The 18,303-nt window shown below is 38.5% G+C and overlaps 1 protein-coding gene across 1 annotated transcript in view; it reads right to left on the reverse strand.

Moving 5' to 3' along the window:
* Nucleotides 1–12,099: 12,099 nt before the first annotated feature.
* cab39 (calcium binding protein 39) overlaps nucleotides 12,100–18,303 on the reverse strand; it is a 39,375-nt gene continuing 33,171 nt past the window's right edge. Inside the window, exons 6-8 of the mRNA XM_043702008.1 lie at nucleotides 18,138–18,203; nucleotides 16,268–16,411; nucleotides 12,100–15,148 (exon numbers count right to left, since the gene is read on the reverse strand). Coding sequence (XP_043557943.1) covers nucleotides 14,960–15,148; nucleotides 16,268–16,411; nucleotides 18,138–18,203 — 399 coding nt within the window. The 3' untranslated portion in view covers nucleotides 12,100–14,959. The remainder of the gene's footprint in view (nucleotides 15,149–16,267; nucleotides 16,412–18,137; nucleotides 18,204–18,303) is intronic.

The following is an 18,303-nucleotide window of genomic DNA, read 5'->3' on the forward strand; positions in this document are numbered from 1 at the left end:
AAAATTGCCCTTTTTTAAGTGTGGTGGGGGTGGTGGGGGGAGGGAAGCGTGGACCTGACAAGGGAGTCGCGGAGGGAATGGTCTCTCCAAAATGCTGATAGGGGTAGGGAGAGAAATATATCTTTGGTGGTGGGGTCCTTTGGAGGTGGCAGAAGTAGCAGAGAATGATGCATTGTATGCAGAGATTGATGGGGAGGAAGGTGAGGACCAGGCAGTTCTGTCCTTGTTGTGTTGGAAGGGGTGGGGTTCAAGGACGGTGGGGTGTATAGTGGAGGAGATGTGCTGGAGGGCATTGTCGACCACATGGGAAGGGAAATTGCAATCATGGAAGTAGGAGGCCATCTGGGACTCTGAGGTGGAATTGGTCATCCTGGGAACAGATGCGGTGGCGGCAGAGGAATTGGGAATAAGGGATGGCGTTTTTACAGGAGGTAGCTATGGGAGTTGGTGGCTTGTAGTAAATGCCTGTGGTTAGTTGGTCACCAGAGATGGTGATGGAGAGGTCCAGGGAGGGGAGGGAAGTGTCCAAGATAGTCCAGCTGAATTTGAGGTCGGGTGAAAGTTGTTGGTAAAGTTGATGGACTGTTCAACCTCCACGTGGGAGCATGAAGCGGCGCCGATACAGTCATCGATGTAGCAGAGGAACAGGTGAGGGGTGGTGGCAGTGTAACTGCAGAAGATTATCTGCTCCACATATTCGACAAACAGGCAGGCATAGCTGGGTCCCATGCAGGTGCTCAAGGCTACCCCATTGGTTTGGATGAAGTGGGAGGATTGGAAGGAGTTGTTGTTGAGGGCAAGGACCAGTTCAGCCTAGCGGATGAGGGTGTCAGTGGAAGGGTCTTGGTTGGGATGGTGTGACAGGAAGAAACAGAGGACTTGGAGACCTTTGTTGTGGCCGATTGATGTGTACAGGAACTGGATGTTCATAGTGAAGATGAGATGTTGGGGGCCAGGGAAATGAAAATTTTGGAGGTGAAGGGCGTGGGTGATGTCACATCTCTGAGACACCTGCACCAACCAACCATACCACCCCGTGGCTGAACACTTCAACTCCCCCTCCCACTCCATCAAGGACATGCAGGTCCTGGGCCGCCTCCACTGCCAAACCATTACCATCTGACACCTGGAAGAAGAATGCCTCATATTCCACCTTGGGACCCTGCAACCACATGGGATAAATGTGGATTTCAACAGCTTTCTCATTTCCCCTCCCCTCACATTATCCCAGTCTCAAGCCTCCAACTTGGAACTGCCCTCTGGACCTGTCCATCACCTCCCCCACCGATCTATCACCTTCTCCCTCACCTTCATCCACCTATCGCTTTCTCAGCTACCCCCTCCACACCCTCCCATTTATCTCTCAGCCCCAGCCCACAAGCCTCATTCCTGATGAAGGGCTTATGCCCAAAACGTTGATTCTCCTGCCTCTTGGATGCTGGCTGACCTGCTGTGCTTTCCCAGCAACACACTAGAGTATAGAATTTTAGTTCAAATGTGACACAAATTGCCAATCTAGCCGAGGTTACAGTGTTTATCTCTAGGTGGTATCTGGGCATCAAAAGCTACATTAAAGATATGTTGGAATACTTTGAATCAGTGCTTTCATGTGGAATAATCAGATCAGTGTTCAAGATAGCTAGCTGATGTGGATCAAAGCATTATGAAAAAAAGTCAGAAAACACCATCTGAGGATAATCTATATGTACTCAAATGTAAATGAAACAAAGGTGAAAGCAAACTTTCCAAAAGGTACATTATTTTATTGTAGCTGAAAGGGTTAATAGAGCTTCAAATCAGAAAGTTGCAAAAGTTAAATTGCAAAAAGAGAAAGTCAAATGTAATTTTTAAAAATTATGTTGACAATGCGCAGGACTGCTAATGTATAAAGTGACCAGCAAGTTCAGGGATGAAAGGACACAGGGCAAGTTGCTAATATCTAGAATTTGGTGGCTTACATCATCTAAGCCATTGCCAGCCCATAAATTTAAAAGGTAATGGATTTGCACAGAAATTGGTTGAAGTTAGGGCTGAATTCATGCCCAACTGCCAAATGATGCAGTATTTATCAGCACAATACCAATGAGTTTGTATTGCCCAAGAGAACGATATAAACCAATAATAACAGAAATTTCTGGAAATACTCAGGTCAGCCAACACCTGTAGAGAAAGAAACAATGTCAACTACTTCCACTTATATGACATATTCATTATGAAACATATTTCAGCAGGCAAACCTAACACTGATCCACTTAAGGAGATATTAATGTAAATGACCAAAAGCTTTATCAAAGATGGGTTTTAAGAGGTAACTTAAAAGAGAAAGTTAAAAATCTCACAACACACCAGGTTACAGTCCAACAGGTTTATTTGGAATCACTAGATTTCAAAGTGCCACTTCTTCATCAGGTAGCTGTGGAGCAGCAGCACTCTGAAAGCTAGTGATTCCAAATAAACCTGTTAGAATATAACCTGGTGTTGTGTGATTTTTAAACTTTGCCCACCGCAGTCCAACACCAGCACCTCCAAATCATGGCTTAAAAAGACTAAAGCAGAGACAATTGGTTAGGCCACAGTTGGAATATTGTGTGCAATTCTGGTCTCCTTCCTATCGGAAAGATGTTGTGAAACTTGAAAGGGTTCAGAAAAGATTTACAAGGATGTTGCCAAGGTTGGAGGATTTGAGTTATAGGGAGAGGCTGAACAGGCTGGGGCTGTTTTCCCTGGAGCGTCAGAGGCTGAGAGGTGAACTCAGAGATTTACAAAATTATGAAGGGCATGGATAGGATAACTAATCTTTTCCCTGGGGTCGGGGAGTCCAGAACTAGAGGGCATAGGTTCAGAGTGAGAGGGAAAAGATATAAAAGAGACCTAAGGGGCAACTTTTTCGCACAGAGGGTGGTACGTGTATGGAATGAGCTACCAAAGGAAGTGGTGGAGGCTAGCAAAATTGCAACATTTAAGAGGCATTTGGACGGGTATATGAATAGGAGGGGTTTGGAGGGATATGGGCCGGGTGCTGGCAGGTGGGACTAGATTGGGTTGGGATATCTGGTCAGCATGGACGGGTTGGACCAAAAGGTCTGTTTCCATGCTGTACATCTCTATGACTCTAAGAGGGATGCAGGGATGGAAGTTTAGAGCTTAAAGCCAAGACAATTAAAGGCATAGCCACGATAAGTGGAGTAATTAAAATCAGAAGGTGCAATTAGCCATCAATCTGGTTTCTCAGTTCATGGATGCATCGAGGCCTGCTGTGCATTTCCAGCATTATGGTTTTATTGCAGATTTCCAACTTGTGCATTACTTTGATGCTGGAGTATAATTATTTATTCAATTTCATTTTGAATCATAGCTAATTCTTCTTTGAGATTAAGACAACACATTAAATAATTTTCTTCATCTTTTTGTCTCTCAAAGAATTTGCGGGCAAAACAACAGCGAGTTGATGGCACTTCGTACTATTTATGCATTAGTAACTTTAGCAAAAGGGAAATACTTAAATGTCAGGTTTCGTGTTGTGTTATTCTCCATTAAGCTTCATAAAAAAGGTATCGTGTTGCCAGTTCACCACTGACATATAGTTACTCCAATGATGTTCAGAGTGTTTGCAAATACAGAGGCAGCATTCAGAAGAATTAGACAGAATATTTAACTGAGCTGAAACAATAGGAGACTTTAATTATCCAAAAATAAATCAGGACAGAGAAATGTGTTTAGAAAGGGTATGTTTTGTTGCAGTGTTCAGATTTGTTTTCCTAACTAATCACATTACTCGAACGAGGAAGCAACAATTGTTCAAGTTATGGGTAAAGAGGCAGTGAACATGAAGCATTAATCAGTGACAATTATGCAAGTCCAAAGGGAAAGTGTGCTCAATTTTGAAAGAAATTACAATTAGAGATGAATTGCCCAATTAAGTGGAAGAAAAAACTGGGGAAGTAGCATTGGACATTAGTATGAAATATTTAACCAGCAAACAGAGATTACAAATCATAAATGCCCCAATGATAAGAATAGTGAACGTTGGAATTCTATTACGTAATTGGTGACTTAGATCAAATTTGAAATTGAGCAAAATGCTTCAGGGCAGGTAACAAAACCAGTCAAAATATAGAACAATTACAAAAACTAGAGATTAAAAAGGGTAGAAGTATGACAGAAAATAAACAAAATTCAAAGAGGCATCCTGCTGGGATAGCAGCATTATTATTACTCAGAAATGAAAGTAACAAGCTTGCAATAGAAGATAAGGTGGAAAATGGCACTAGTATTTTGTCCCAGTTTTCAGGTGTGGTAGATATTGAAATGGTAAAATCATGAAAAACAAGAAGAGTTAAATGTTCCAAGGAAAATTAATTCAGGAATTTACTCTTAATAAGTAGACAAAAGATTGCAACCAATTGAGTTATCTGGACAGAATAGGTGATGAATCCAATTATATTTGACCAAACTTATGTGGAAAGAAAAATCATTATCTCAGACAGCAGGCTGAAAAATATGACAGCCCTTTAAAAAAAGGAAAAAATCAGTTAGTCTTATATCAGTTATTGGTAAATAACTGGATTCTATGAAAACAGGGTGAAATAGCTTAGCAACTGAAGCCATAAGATTAATCTGGACAAGTTAGCACATTTACTTTGACCTTTCCTGTACTTCGATTGTATATAAAGCCTGTGTTCATATAAAGGATTCTTTAATTTGAAATGATTACAAGAACTCCCTCCAGTGGAAATGGAAGGCATTCAGATGATAATCTATTTGGCGACTTGATTGGTAGGAACATAAAACTTGTAATTCAAACAAAAAATCATCTTTTAACATGGAAAAACTTCTGAATGGATTCCAGAGATTTGGAGTGCGGGCGGGGGGGCGGTGGGGGAGAAGAGGACGTGAGGGGAAAGAGTGAGAGTGTAATAAAGAAAAGCAGAATTTTTCCTTTTATGAAAGCAAAATAACTGTTTCTCTTTCCAACATCTACAGTAATGTGTCAAGTCCAATATGATGCTTCTTTGACACGGAAACATTTTTCTTTATTATCTTCATGGAAGTGTTTGGTCTCCTAATGCCATCAGAATGTGAATGGCTCAACTGGAGACAGGAAATAACTCTTGATTGGCCAGAAGATAGGACTATGTTACAAGATCCTTGAGATCTTGAAAGGGTTCAGAAAAGGTTTACAAGGACATTGCCAGGGTGGAGGATTTGAGCTATAAGAAGTTTATTAGGCTGGAGTTGTTTTTCCCTGCAGCATCGGAGGCCGAGGGGTGACCTTAAAGAAGTTTATAAAATCATGAGGGACATGGATAGGTCTTTTCCCTGGGGTGGGGGAGTCCAGAACTAGAGGGCATAGGTTTAGGGTGGGAAAGATATGGAACAGAATTAAGGGGCAACCATTTTACGCAGAGGGTGGTACGTGTATGGAATGAGCTGCTAGAGGAAGTGGAGGAGATTGGTACAATTGCAACATTTAAAAGGCATCTCGATGGGTACATGAATAAGAAGGGTTTACAGGGATATGGGCCAGGTGCTGGCAAATGGGACTAGATTACATTAGGATATCTGGTCAACATGGATAAGTTGGATCAAACGGTCTGTTTTCATCATACATCTCTATGACTTCAGTCAAGCTGTCACCATAAGTGGTGATGGTGAGCATAATGAAATGTAACCCAGAGCAATACATGATGCTTTTCTGAAGCCAGGGCTGTTATACTGAAACAGAATGAATGGAACTTTCCGCATAGCTAAGACTGGGTGCCCGAAACAAGAAAATATTCAGTTATCCTTAATTTAGAGCAAAATAAAACTTACCTTTGCTCTGCATTCCTCAGGCTCTAGAACTTTGTTAATTCCTTGTTTTTCTTAATCAGAATGTGCACAGGTCAAATTATTTAAAAAATTGGGTATTAGGATGCCGAGTTTTACATCAATAAAATTCTACACTGTAGGATTATATTCTTTCTACAATTTGGCAAGTGTAAGATTACCCAAAAGCGATCAAGCTGTCACATTTGTCACTTTCCTACTACACAATTCATCTGAAATTTTAAATATAAATCCTTCTCCAGTAAGTATTACTGAGCTGTCTTTTCTCTTGGCAATCAAACCCAATATGGACCACAAGTTCTTTCTTACAGAAAGGCCATGTTACATAGAAAACAGCTGGCAAATGTGTCAACAGCTGAAGCATGAGAGGTTCTCTATCTGGATTGCATGTAATAATGCAGGTGAATGCTGCTGTACCCAGGCATTAAGACATAACAGGTTGGAAGTTAGCTTATTAGAACCTAATGTTTATCCTAATAGTTCAAAATGGATCAAGTAGTACCCTAATGTGCATTAGCAACATTTGCATCACTAGGAAAGTTCAAACTTGGCCCTTACCATACTTTTGCTTTTTTTTAAGCATTCTGCAATACTTTCAACAGAGCAGGAACATAGCTAGTGGCGATGGTGGGGTGGGAGGATCTTGGGCAACAATGTGAGCCAAGTTGGAAAGGCTTCTCAATGCAGTCCCATTGCCAGTGGCACTTTGCAGAATGGCTTAGCTGCCTACTCCAAGATGGCAGCATGCCAGTTTACAAAAGGACCTATTAAGAGCCAATGTACAGAGCCACCGACACTATTGATAGGGAACTCTGTTACATGGGGAAACCACCAGACTAATGAAGGTGGCCATCCTGTGAGCCAAAGAGAGGGTCATGTCAAGGAATAGCTGCCCACTAACCATCACCCAATGACAAAAAGAGGGCTCAAATGAAGTGGAGAGATTGCCTCTTTGATCCTTAATGCATCATTTCCAGTACTTGATGCAGCCCAATGTTTCCTATGTGCCTCAGCAGTCACCATCTCTCCCACTGGTACTGCTGTCTTTAGAGGCCACCCGTGATAAAATAATTTAGCTGGTTGCACTGTCAGTAGGCACAGGCTCAGGACTTGCTTCGATGTCATGGTCCCAAAGCCTTAAGTAAAATTTAGCCCTTTATTGCACTTGACAAAGATTTAGTGAAACTCATTCAGCAATCAAAAAGTCATGTTTGGATATTTTCTCATGTAAAATGGACTACTACAGAGAAAGTAGACAATATTCCTCCACATTGTGTCTTAAAATCAGACCTAAATAAATAGAAATTAGCAATTTAGAATTACTAGAAAACTCATTACAAGTTCTGCGAGTAATAAAGAATGACAACAGCTTACAAAAGACAAAACAGCAAGTATACAGAAAAGTCTATTAACATCATGGGATCAACTTTGAGGCTTTCTCAGTACCAAACAAATTGGCAATATTCCATTCAATATCCTTTTTGCTCATGGTGTAACTGAATTCTAAGTATCAATCTTTTAAATTAATCACGACACATATTACAATTTTCTTGAGGTCAGCAGCAAAATTTAAAGCTCAAAATAACTTTTAAACACTAATTAGCTTCTTAGCATGCAAGTATTGTCATCTTTCTTAGACTGTAAAAATTGCTGTATTCCTCCCCAAAACATGGAATTCAGAATCACTTGAGCACAAATCAAAAAAGAAATTGAAAATTGTACAGTTGGAGCATTAAAAAGAACAAACCATTCTTCTTGCCTTTACACTATTTTCCTCTGTTAAAGAAAGCCCTGAAATCTGGATTCTTGCCCTAATGATGGTATGACCACCTTGTAGTTTTGGGAAAAGCCTATGTATTGTTTTTGAGATATCCCTGTAACCCTAGGTTAACTGGGGAAATGAAAGTTAGTTGTGGTGGTGCCACAAGTTAGTTAGTTGTTTTGTGGCAGACAGCCTGAACGGTCAGTTCAGAATATAAAATGTAAGAGGGTGAAGCAAGCAAACCTCCATACAAAAGATCAATTTTTTGTTTGGCAGAGAGAAATTACTAGTCCAAATATTCTTGGTGAAACCACAGGCAGGCAAGCAAGCAAGCAAACTGAAAGGAACTGAGTCCTAATGCTGTGAGAATAATTCAAGCACACTGAAGAGCTGAGAGCTTGATTTAGAGGACCAGATTCATAATGATGTGACGGTTGAAAAGAAACTTGTGAAAGCTGCATTATCAGGGTTGTTGTGACCTGTGTGAGGTCGGCGTGGCTAGCACTAACCTTAATGTCCATCTCAATAGAATACCAGCATCTCTGCAGCATCTTCACAGCCACTTCTATCAAGTGGGCAGAGATTCTACTTACTGGAAGCAGAAAGTCTGTGAAATGATACATTACACCAGACGAGAGAATGTGTGGGGTTGATTGTAAATAACTTTTACCTTTTAAATTGAAATTTAGTTTGCCTATGAATGAATGAAGTATTCATTTTAGTTGGCTTGTTATGGTAAAAGTTTAAAAAGTGAAATCTTGCTCATTGGTTTTCTTTCCTTGGAAATGGGGACTTCAATTATTAGCTTCTCTGGGGATAAAGAAACACTGGTTTGTGCTCTTCTCGCGAGATAACTATTCCACAAGTATTTCACTGTTACAGAAGGTCAATGGTATTTATTGCAGGACACACAAGTTGTAACCATTTCAACCAATCTAGCACTTGACCTGTAATAGGGAATTAATATTCCTTAAAACTACATCAAGACAATTTGGAGGTAGATCGTGGGTGACTTAAAAACAATAGTTTGTGGAGGCTGTGTTTCTGTCACTGAAGAAAACAAATTAAATGACTGCCTACTTAATGACAAAATAAATATCTTCATTTCATAGTGCAAAGTGAATGGTCTGATGATAAATGTTCTTAGTTTTTGTTTATTAGTATATTTATTCACTACCATCGTAGGATCAAGTTAAATATCAGACACCACCAGGTAATACTACAACAGGTTTATTTGGAAGTATAAGCTTTCAAAACGCTGCTCCTTTGGCACTAGCTACCTGACAAAGCAGTAGCACTCTGGAAGCTTGTACTTCCAAATAAACATGTTGGACTATAACCTGGTGTTGTGAGATTTTTAACTTTGTACACCACAGTGCAAAACCAGCACTTCCACATCACATCTTAGGATCAGTTTCAAGCACTACTTATGGAAACGTAGTTATCAAGTGAATATAAACCTTGTGCGACATCGTGGCACAGTGGTTAGCACTGCTACCTCGCAGCGTCAGAGACCCGGGTTCAATTCCCGCCTCAGGCGACTGACTGCATAGAGTTTGCACATTCTCCCAGTGTCTCCGTGGGTTTCCTCCGGGTGCTCCGGTTTCCTCCAAGTCCAAAAATGTGCAGGTTAGGTGAATTGGCTCTGCTAAATTGCCTGCAGTGTTAGGGGAAGGGGTAAATGTAGGGGAATAGGTCTGGGTGGGTTGCGCTTCGCCAGGTCAGTGGGGACTTGTTGGGCCGAAGGGCCTGTTTCCGTAATGTAAATAATTTATAAGCCAATAATAATGGGAAAATTTCTAGTCTATTAATTCAGAGGATGGAGATAACTGCAGATGCTTGAAAGTTAGAGTCGAAGAAAGTGTGGATGTGGAAAAAGCACAGCAGGTCAAGCAGGAGAGTTAATGTTTTGGGCTGTGACCCTTCATCAGTCCTGCGTGACCTGCTGTGCTTTTTCCAGCTCCACACTTTCAACTCTAATAGTTCAGAGACCCAGGCTACTGGTCTGAGGACATGGATTCAAATCCCATCAGGGCAATTCATCAATAAATTTGAAATATAGTCTCAGTAATGACTGCAAAAACTACATTCAAGTCTTAATAAATACATCCGCTTCACCAATATCCTTAGGTATGGAAATCCTGCATCCTCACCTCTGCTACCATGCATGTGACTCCAGGCAAATAGCAATGTGATTTGACTTGGAACTGTCCTCTGAATTGGTTGAACCAGCTAATAAGTTCATGGGTAATTAAGAATGGGCAGCAGTTCTGTCTTTGCTCGTTACACACACATCACATGAACAACTGAAAACAAATGCTGGAACTGAATTCTAATTAAGCAGCATGTAGGTCTCCACCTCTAATGCAGGAAAAGGAAAATAAAGGTCCAGTTATTGCAGTCTATGGCAAAGGGGCTATGCTTGCTGCATAGATTTAGTAGCAATGCCAATTCATTTTGAAGCCATCTGAAGGGAATTTCTGGCGTGTAGGTGTGTATGTTTTATCGGTTTTATACTCAAACCCCAATACTGATTTTGTTTAGAGACTTTAACCAAAAGGCAACAGGAAACAGCCTACTGTCATAAATTAGGAAACTTTATTTCGGTTATAATTAGCTCCTACTTTACAAGCATACTTTGGCTCTTGCTTTCTGGTTCAGCTTTGGGTATAGATTGATACCTGGTTTCTGAGTCTATCCAATGGCTCGAAGCCCTTCCACTTCAGTTTGGAAGCAGGGTAAGTTCAAACTTTCTTGCGCATGCACTGATCATCAAAAGCGTTGCTTATTAACTCTTTCCAAGTCACAACCTATGATCAAATACAGCAGTACATTTGGATTGGCCTAGGTTAGACAAACGTTATTGCTAATTGGTTTAAAGAATTATGACCAAACTCCAGTTGGCTTTTAGGGGTGACGGACATTGATTGATCTCACCTTCCACTATTGCCTGACTGGTTTCTGAAGTCGTCAATGATCCATGGGTCCACCCACCTAAGTTTTTTTCTATTGTCAGTTTATTAAACAGATATTCTTTGCTAAACACAAAAGGGAGGCATGTACAATCCAGGCTTGATTGATATCCTTCAGCTAATGTCTTAATCCTTGCTTAATTGGTGAGATTTCCATTAAATCATATTTGTCACTGACCATTTATTTTTTCCCTGGTTTTCCTTTTGCGTTGAATACTTGGAAACAGTTTATGTTGCCATAATACAGAAGATCAGAAAATATACTGATTTATACAAATTTTGATCCAGAGTATGTTGAAGTCAAAAGATTATAAAATTACAAACTTAAATACATTGCTACAAAGATAATGCTAGTACAAAAGTTACATTTAGTTAATTACTATATTTCTAATATACTAGTTCAAGAGCACGGCTGTGATTATGATTCAGTGATGAGCACTAACAGGCTGAAATTATATTATTTGTCTCATTCAACCTTCAAAGTCTGAATCTTAAACTAAAGAGGCACTCAGCCTTATAGCTCTAAGTTGAAACATTAAGTCATTCCTTTACTCTGTTCGCAATCCTATGGTATATTTTTATGTCAAATAAAGCTAAGTGATGTCATATGATGTTAGAATTAAGCAGAATAATGTTAATCAGTATTACTTTAGTTTAGTTATGATTACATATACTAGGTCAATTATGAAACTTTAGTTTTCCGACTAATCCTAGAAGAGCAGTTAAAAAAAAACAGCAGCCAGTTTGAAGAGTTCTCATACAATGAAGTAACAAGCAGCAACTGTCACCTTTGATAGCAAACCACAATGACCTATATAGACGGGATTAAGAAAGCTGATACTCCTAGTTGCTAAAGTAGGTTTTACAGGGCCAGAGAGCTTGTTTGCTGTTAACTATAACTTCAGACAAGTTAATTTGAGTTTTGTCCCATTCAACAATGCTTAACTTTTAAGGGTTTTTATAAGACATCCATGAAAACCACAACATTCACCCTACAAAAGAGCATGGCTTCACTAAGAGCAAATTTCAATGTCAGCATTTAGCTGCACATGTGCAGGAGCTAGAAACTGTTGTCAGTTTTACACAGTAATGATGAAAGCTGAGTTTCAACGTTATCACGATGCAGATTCTCGGCTGCAGTAACCCGCTGGCTATGTCTGGAAGCATACTGAAATTTACTTTAGTGCAGCCTTATAGCTAGCTCTTTTTAAAAAAGTGCTTAAAGATAGAGGGCCCTCAGTTAAACTGCAGCGCCTGATGTTCAAATCAAATGCTGTTTGACCATCAGATGAGTTGCACAAAGTTGTAGGAAATCGAATTCTTCTTCCAAACCATACGTCAGATTGAAGGCCATCATTTCTTCAACTTAAGGAAACTGCTTAGCAGAGAGGCTGAAATGGTGACAAATATACACGTTAGGTATTCAAAGCTATTAACAGCTCAACAGCATTCAATACTGCAGTTTACTGATGTATGAACTGCACTTTCCTCAAAACAATCACAATTAGAATTTGAAAATAAACACACAAACATTTGTATATTTAATCAAAATTTATTTGTATCCTTGGGGCCAGTCAGATCATCTGACATTGTTTTATGGGGAGACAGGACATATTTAGCAAGATTTGCTATTATAAAGCAGTCCTAATGATTCAAAAACTGATCACCCTGCAGAAATATCTTTGGAGGGCAACATTTCACAGTACTTGAAGATTCCAGTGCAACGGCTCCTTACAACCTAAGATTGCAGCATAATTTGAGTATATATGGCTTACAAACAACACAACTTACAAATGTTTAACCATACTCATGCTACATCTTAAATATTTATATATTTGGCATCTTCCTAAAGTGACCTCATGCTTTAGTTTTCAACCCATTTATAGTATGGATTGCACAACATATTACTCAGCAATGCATTGTTTCCAATTCTTAATATGTTGACATACTTGCAAAGCAGCCAGTGCAATAACTAAAAGCTTTCTGTAGTTATGCAGCTATCAAGTGACACATTAGCTACAGGAAAATAATCCCACAGGGTGTTTCTGATGAAACAAAAACAGCCTTTTCCAGATACATGAGAATTGTACACGTATCCTGAACAAGTCTCTACTTGCATTAATGGAGGTGGCCTGAACTGTATATATATTAGTGACACTGAATGTAGACCTAAGTAACCAGGTGTAAAATGGAAGGAGTATTGATGAGTCAAATTTCAGCATAGCAGTAACATTTGTCAACTCCTCACATTCATTGAAAATAGTTATTTTAAGTTGCAGTTGTCGAGTTAAAATATTTTTGATATGATTTAGTGGACAGTCAATTAAGCTAATTTTGACAGTCACTCCCATAGCAAGTTAAAATATTGACTAACGTTTGTATGCTATGGCTAAGTTCACAACAGTGAATCCCAATGCAACAGTTCCACAATCAGCAATGTAAAAAAGTCACTATTTAACATGCAACTGTCATCAGGAAAATATGAAGTGCCCACATGGTTTTAACATTGTTTTTTAAACTGGTTTTTTTTAAAAAAGCATGGGGGCAGTTTATATTGACATTTAGGTTCTTAAGAGTACAACATTTATAATATGCTGCAATGCATTACTCGATCAGAAAACACTAATATATTTCAAATGTTATCTGACTTCAGAGTTCCTCAAATTTAGAAACCTGATGCACCGGAATCTAAAAGCTCAAGTACACTTCAAGGCAAGATCTAAAGTTATCAACTGGATTAAAAAGAAACAGTAATACACCAATTAAATGCTATCACTTTGTTTGTAAGTTTATATTAAGAACACAAAAGCAAATAACTTTTCTGCAGACTTATTTCAACCATTTTGTTAAAAACAAAAGTCCCAACTGTGGTATAATTGAATGCGGAGGGCTCACAAATAATTAGCATAAATCCAGTTTTTTGGGGTGGGGGTGGGGAGTGAACTGGGGGAGGTCTTCCAGTTTATTCATTTGCCTATCCTGATCACAGCGGCCCAGTAGCAAATAGCATAAATACAGAATTGGCTTTAGAATGCTGTTCTACTGCAAATATTAATCAGCAATTTCATGTGATCAGCAGAAATATTCAAATAACATATCAGCATTCATATGCAAAACTCAATATTAAGTAAATAGTTAGACTAACACAATAACATTCTTCCGCTGTACAAATTAATCATTTTTAGAACTGAGCGGCCTAAAAGTTATGTACAAGGAACCAGCAAATCCCTCTAATGAAATGCAGAGTTCCAATGCTAACTCCCAAACAGAAAATAGGAATTAAAATTAACATAAGTAAAACATTTGAAAGTGTATATACTTTTCAATTCTTGTAAATCAAACTGCCTGCAAAATCTATAAATCAACAAAAGGCCTATGTACATTCTCTTCTCCCCCAATAAGAACAACCCCTTTCCAACAGATTAATTCTCCTGAAAGTTACTTAATACATTAAGGGGGATAATCACATCCCTTAAAAAGAAAAACTTCTCACATCTACAGTTCTTTGCCAGCATTCTGAATTGTGTACAACTATGCAAAGAAATCTAGCTTGTAACACTACATTCTGCAATTACAGGAGGGGAGATGCAGCATTTCAACTTTCAATTTTATCAATAAATTTCCTAGCATTAAAAAAACGTGTCACAGGTAGGACACAATCCACTGGGAAATCTGTTTACAGAGCACCAGGGGGAAAATCGCTGTCACAATGCTGCAGGCTCGATTTCTTTACAGTAAACATGCATAGCTTTGCATCCTAGGAGAACTCTAACCAATAACTGATTTTAGTCCCCTATTCATATTTGAATGGAGTTCACTTTTAAACCATTTTGTGAACAAGTTCTACTAAATGACTTCAAAAAACATACACCATAGAAAAATGAACCCAACTAAATTAAATCACAAGTAGCGCACCATATCCATAAAGGAAAAATCAATAACATGGAGATCCAGCACTTTAATCCTTATGACTATGGTGTGTGCCTTTAAATGTTAGCATAGATCAAATCCATGACAAACACTCAGCACAGTTTGCAAATAAATAGATCTTATACCAGGCATGCAACCTCTGTTTACTGTTGTTATCCTTTTTTCATGAACCATTCTAATTTCTAAAAATTTGCTTACATAAACCAAATTCCCTCTCACCTACGTTTAACCATAAGACGGTATGTTTACATTGAAGTTACTTTTTTGTCATAGAAACAGTCCATGTTGTGCTCTAATGTGCAGGAAAGCAGCAGCTAAATTTCATCTTTTTGACTTCAAAACAAAAAAACAAAAACCGTTCACTGGACAGCAGATTAGCAGTAATCCATAAGAATCGAATAAGGGTGCTTGATGTTCATTAATAGACAGCAGTTGCTTAAATTGCATTCTGTTTTATAACACAGCTTTAGGATTCCTGGGGTGCTGGTCTCTTTAGATCTCTGATTTGTTTGACCAAGTAAGTCTTCTCATCATTGAATTGTTCATCTTCGGTCCTGTCATTCTGGAATTTGCTGAGAAACTCTATCAGCTTGGTCTGGTTTTTCAGCAAGATATCCAGAATTGGCTGAGTTTTGTTGGGATTGGCCACAAACACCTAGAGAGAGAACAGACATTACATCTTTGTAAGAAAGTTTTCAATAAATATACTTAAGTCTTTAAAAGTAGTGAGCCTTTATACACAGTGTTAATGCATAGTGATTATTTGCTAAACAGCATTAAGTCTAGGGCATGTCTTTTTGAAAAATTCTTTCACAGGATGAGGGAATCACTGGCTAATACCAATTTTTTTTACCATCATTAAATGCCTGCAAGGAGTAGCGATTTACTGCCTTCTTGAAGCACTACAATTCACATTCTGTGGGTACACGTCTGTGAGGAGTTCAGGAGTTTCACTCATTATAAGCAAAAGAACAGCAGTTCAGTTCCAAGTCAGGATATTGTGCTTGGAGGCAAAGATGATGCTTCCCCCTTCATTTACTGCCCCCTTGTCATTTAGATGCCAAATGTTGTGGTTTTGCAAGATGTTGAAGAAGCCCTAATGAGTTACTGCAGTGCATTCTGTATATAGTACACATTGCTGCCACTGTGTATTCGTGGTGGAGGGAGTGATTTTTTTAAGCTGATGCATGGAGGGTCAATCAAGCACACTGCCTTCTTCTGGGTGGCACTGAGCTCCACCCATCTAAGCAATTGGAGAGCATTCCACTCCAAGCTGGACTTGTACGTTGCAGATGGTGGGCAGGTGTTGCAGTCAGGTGGTGAGTTTCTCACTCTAGAATACAAGCACCTCATCTAATATTAGGCATGGTCATAAAAATTTAGTTTGAGAGGTTAGTAGTTCATTGCTAAATTTTAAAACTAGCCAATAAAGAAATGTCTTCTTTAAATAAAAAAAACCGAATATTGGGCAATTTAACCTACTCTGCCAGCAAAGAAACTGATAATTCAATTCACAAGGCTAGACGCTTGGAATCAAGTAATCAACAAATCGATAGCAATGAAGTGACTCAATTTTGGTACAAATTCTAAGTATTTATTGTTTTAGTTTACACTTCTGAGAAGTGACAGCACTTCAACCCTGAAATAGACTCGATAACGTCTTACTCCAATAGAAGAGCAGTATCACCGAGAAGTTGACACTTAACATTAATTATGTCTTTCACCTTATAGCCTGTTGTGCTCAGCCCCTGTGAAAGGTTACATGTACTAATACCTTAAATACATGGAAGGCCTCAAACTGAATGTTGCGGCTTTTGTCTCGCAGAAGATTCATCATGAGCTTCAAGTTCTCTGGTTTGCTGATATACTTTGTCATTATGGTAAAATTATGTCTATCCAGTAGAAGCTCTCCAAGTAGCTAAATAACAATGAATGTTTAAGTTCAGACAAGTTACATTATAACTAAATAGAAAAATTACATCATAAATGCAGAAAAATTGACAAAAGGGTTCAATGTTTACACTTGTCACAAAATAAACTGCAAACAAATGAATACAGGGAAAACATTTTACTGTAATACACAATATTTATTTTTATGCCATTTTTTCTACATTTAAACACCATCTCTTGCACTGTTATAGACAGAAACAAATCCTCAAGATCCTGCCATTATGCTGCTGCTTGTTCCTCTAAATTTCTCTTTGCTCATTGTTTGCCTAACCTTTACTTAAAATCTTTCAATTCCAACACAGATAAGCTAGTAACTGAAAGCGTAAAGTGATGGGTCAGCACTAATGTAATTAGCCTTAGTCTACAGCCATAGGTTTCTTTATCAATTAAAGACACAATTGTTTCGGTATAGTTTCATGGACACCACTCTGCAAATATGTGGGGTGAGGCAATAAGACAGCCTCCACGAGCTATCATATTATTGAACCTCTGCTATCTTGCTGCGTCATGCTCCAGTCACCTTGCCAATCCTCTTAATTTTCCCCCTCAGAGTGATGTGATTGAAACCAGGAAGCACCTCCACTTGCCAACCCCAAGGGACAAGTAATTATTACATCAGCCCACTTCGAACTCCTCTCCATACAATATTTCATACATTTTGCAATGTACATTTTCATTCGATTTTCCAAATTCAAAATTAATGCTACTTTCATTTTGCTTTCTGCTCAATGGCAAAAAGATGAGTAATTCTGCTCAATCAGCAATTATAAAGAATAACCTTGAAAGATGAGCCTGTTTAAGAGAGATCATATTTTTCATGGCAAATTCTGGACATCCCACTCCCTCTTTAATTTAGTTACCGAAAAGAACATGTCACTTGGACTGCAGTGAATTGTTACAGTCAGTGAGTGAAACATTTGTATTACGTACTGCAAGCATTTCAATACATAACTCCAATTTTTAAGGACTGAAATTATTTGAAGAAAACAGGAACAAATTGCACTGCTTGTGATTACTGGTCAGTTACTGGTCATAGATGTAACCTAGCTTAATGTAGTTTGATGTAACTTGGTTGGAGTATTGATCTGGATGATTTTTCCAATTGTGTATTTGCACCAAATTAGTTAAAGCTGACATCAAATGTACAGCTTTTTATTTTCCCTGGATGACCTTACAATTCTCATCATTATGGACTAAATCAGAAATTGTCTGCAGATGCAACTTGAAATACGACATCGTTGAATTTAGGTTAGGCAATTTATGTCTGCTCGTGTGAAATAATCTGAAAAACTACTGTATGGCCTTCCTAATGAGAACTGGGACAAAAGCCCATTTTAGTTCACCACATCACCAGCCAGTTTTGAGAAATGTAGGCGTACAAGTCTTGGAGTAAGGAATTCATTCCAAACTTGAAATCAAGTCAAAACACTGGTCTTACAGTCTTGTTCATAGGATTTTGGTGTTGCTGGCTCAGCCAGTATTTATGGCCCATCCCTAATTGCCCTTGAAATGATGGAGAAAGCTGCCTTTTTAAACCAATGCAGTCCTGGGAGTGCAGGTATACTTCTATTTGTGGCATAATTGTAATAAGTACAAAATGACTACAGTAGCACATTTGAAGATTTACTTGTCACATATGTTAAACTTAATTTTGAAATTATACTCCCACATTTAAAATAACACTTTTGAATTACCTTCAGTGACTGTCTTTTTGTGACATAGTTTTCTGAATGGAGTAACTTTTCATATTCACTGAAGAACTAAAATAAAAAAGTTTTCACAATTATTCAATCAGTTCAGCTGTCAAGCTTTCAAAATTAAACTATGTAATTAACTACTTTACAGAATTTCCCAAACAAG

This window comes from Chiloscyllium plagiosum, chromosome 13 (genome assembly GCF_004010195.1).
Source record: "Chiloscyllium plagiosum isolate BGI_BamShark_2017 chromosome 13, ASM401019v2, whole genome shotgun sequence".
In the NCBI taxonomy this organism is placed as follows: Eukaryota; Metazoa; Chordata; class Chondrichthyes; order Orectolobiformes; family Hemiscylliidae; genus Chiloscyllium; species Chiloscyllium plagiosum.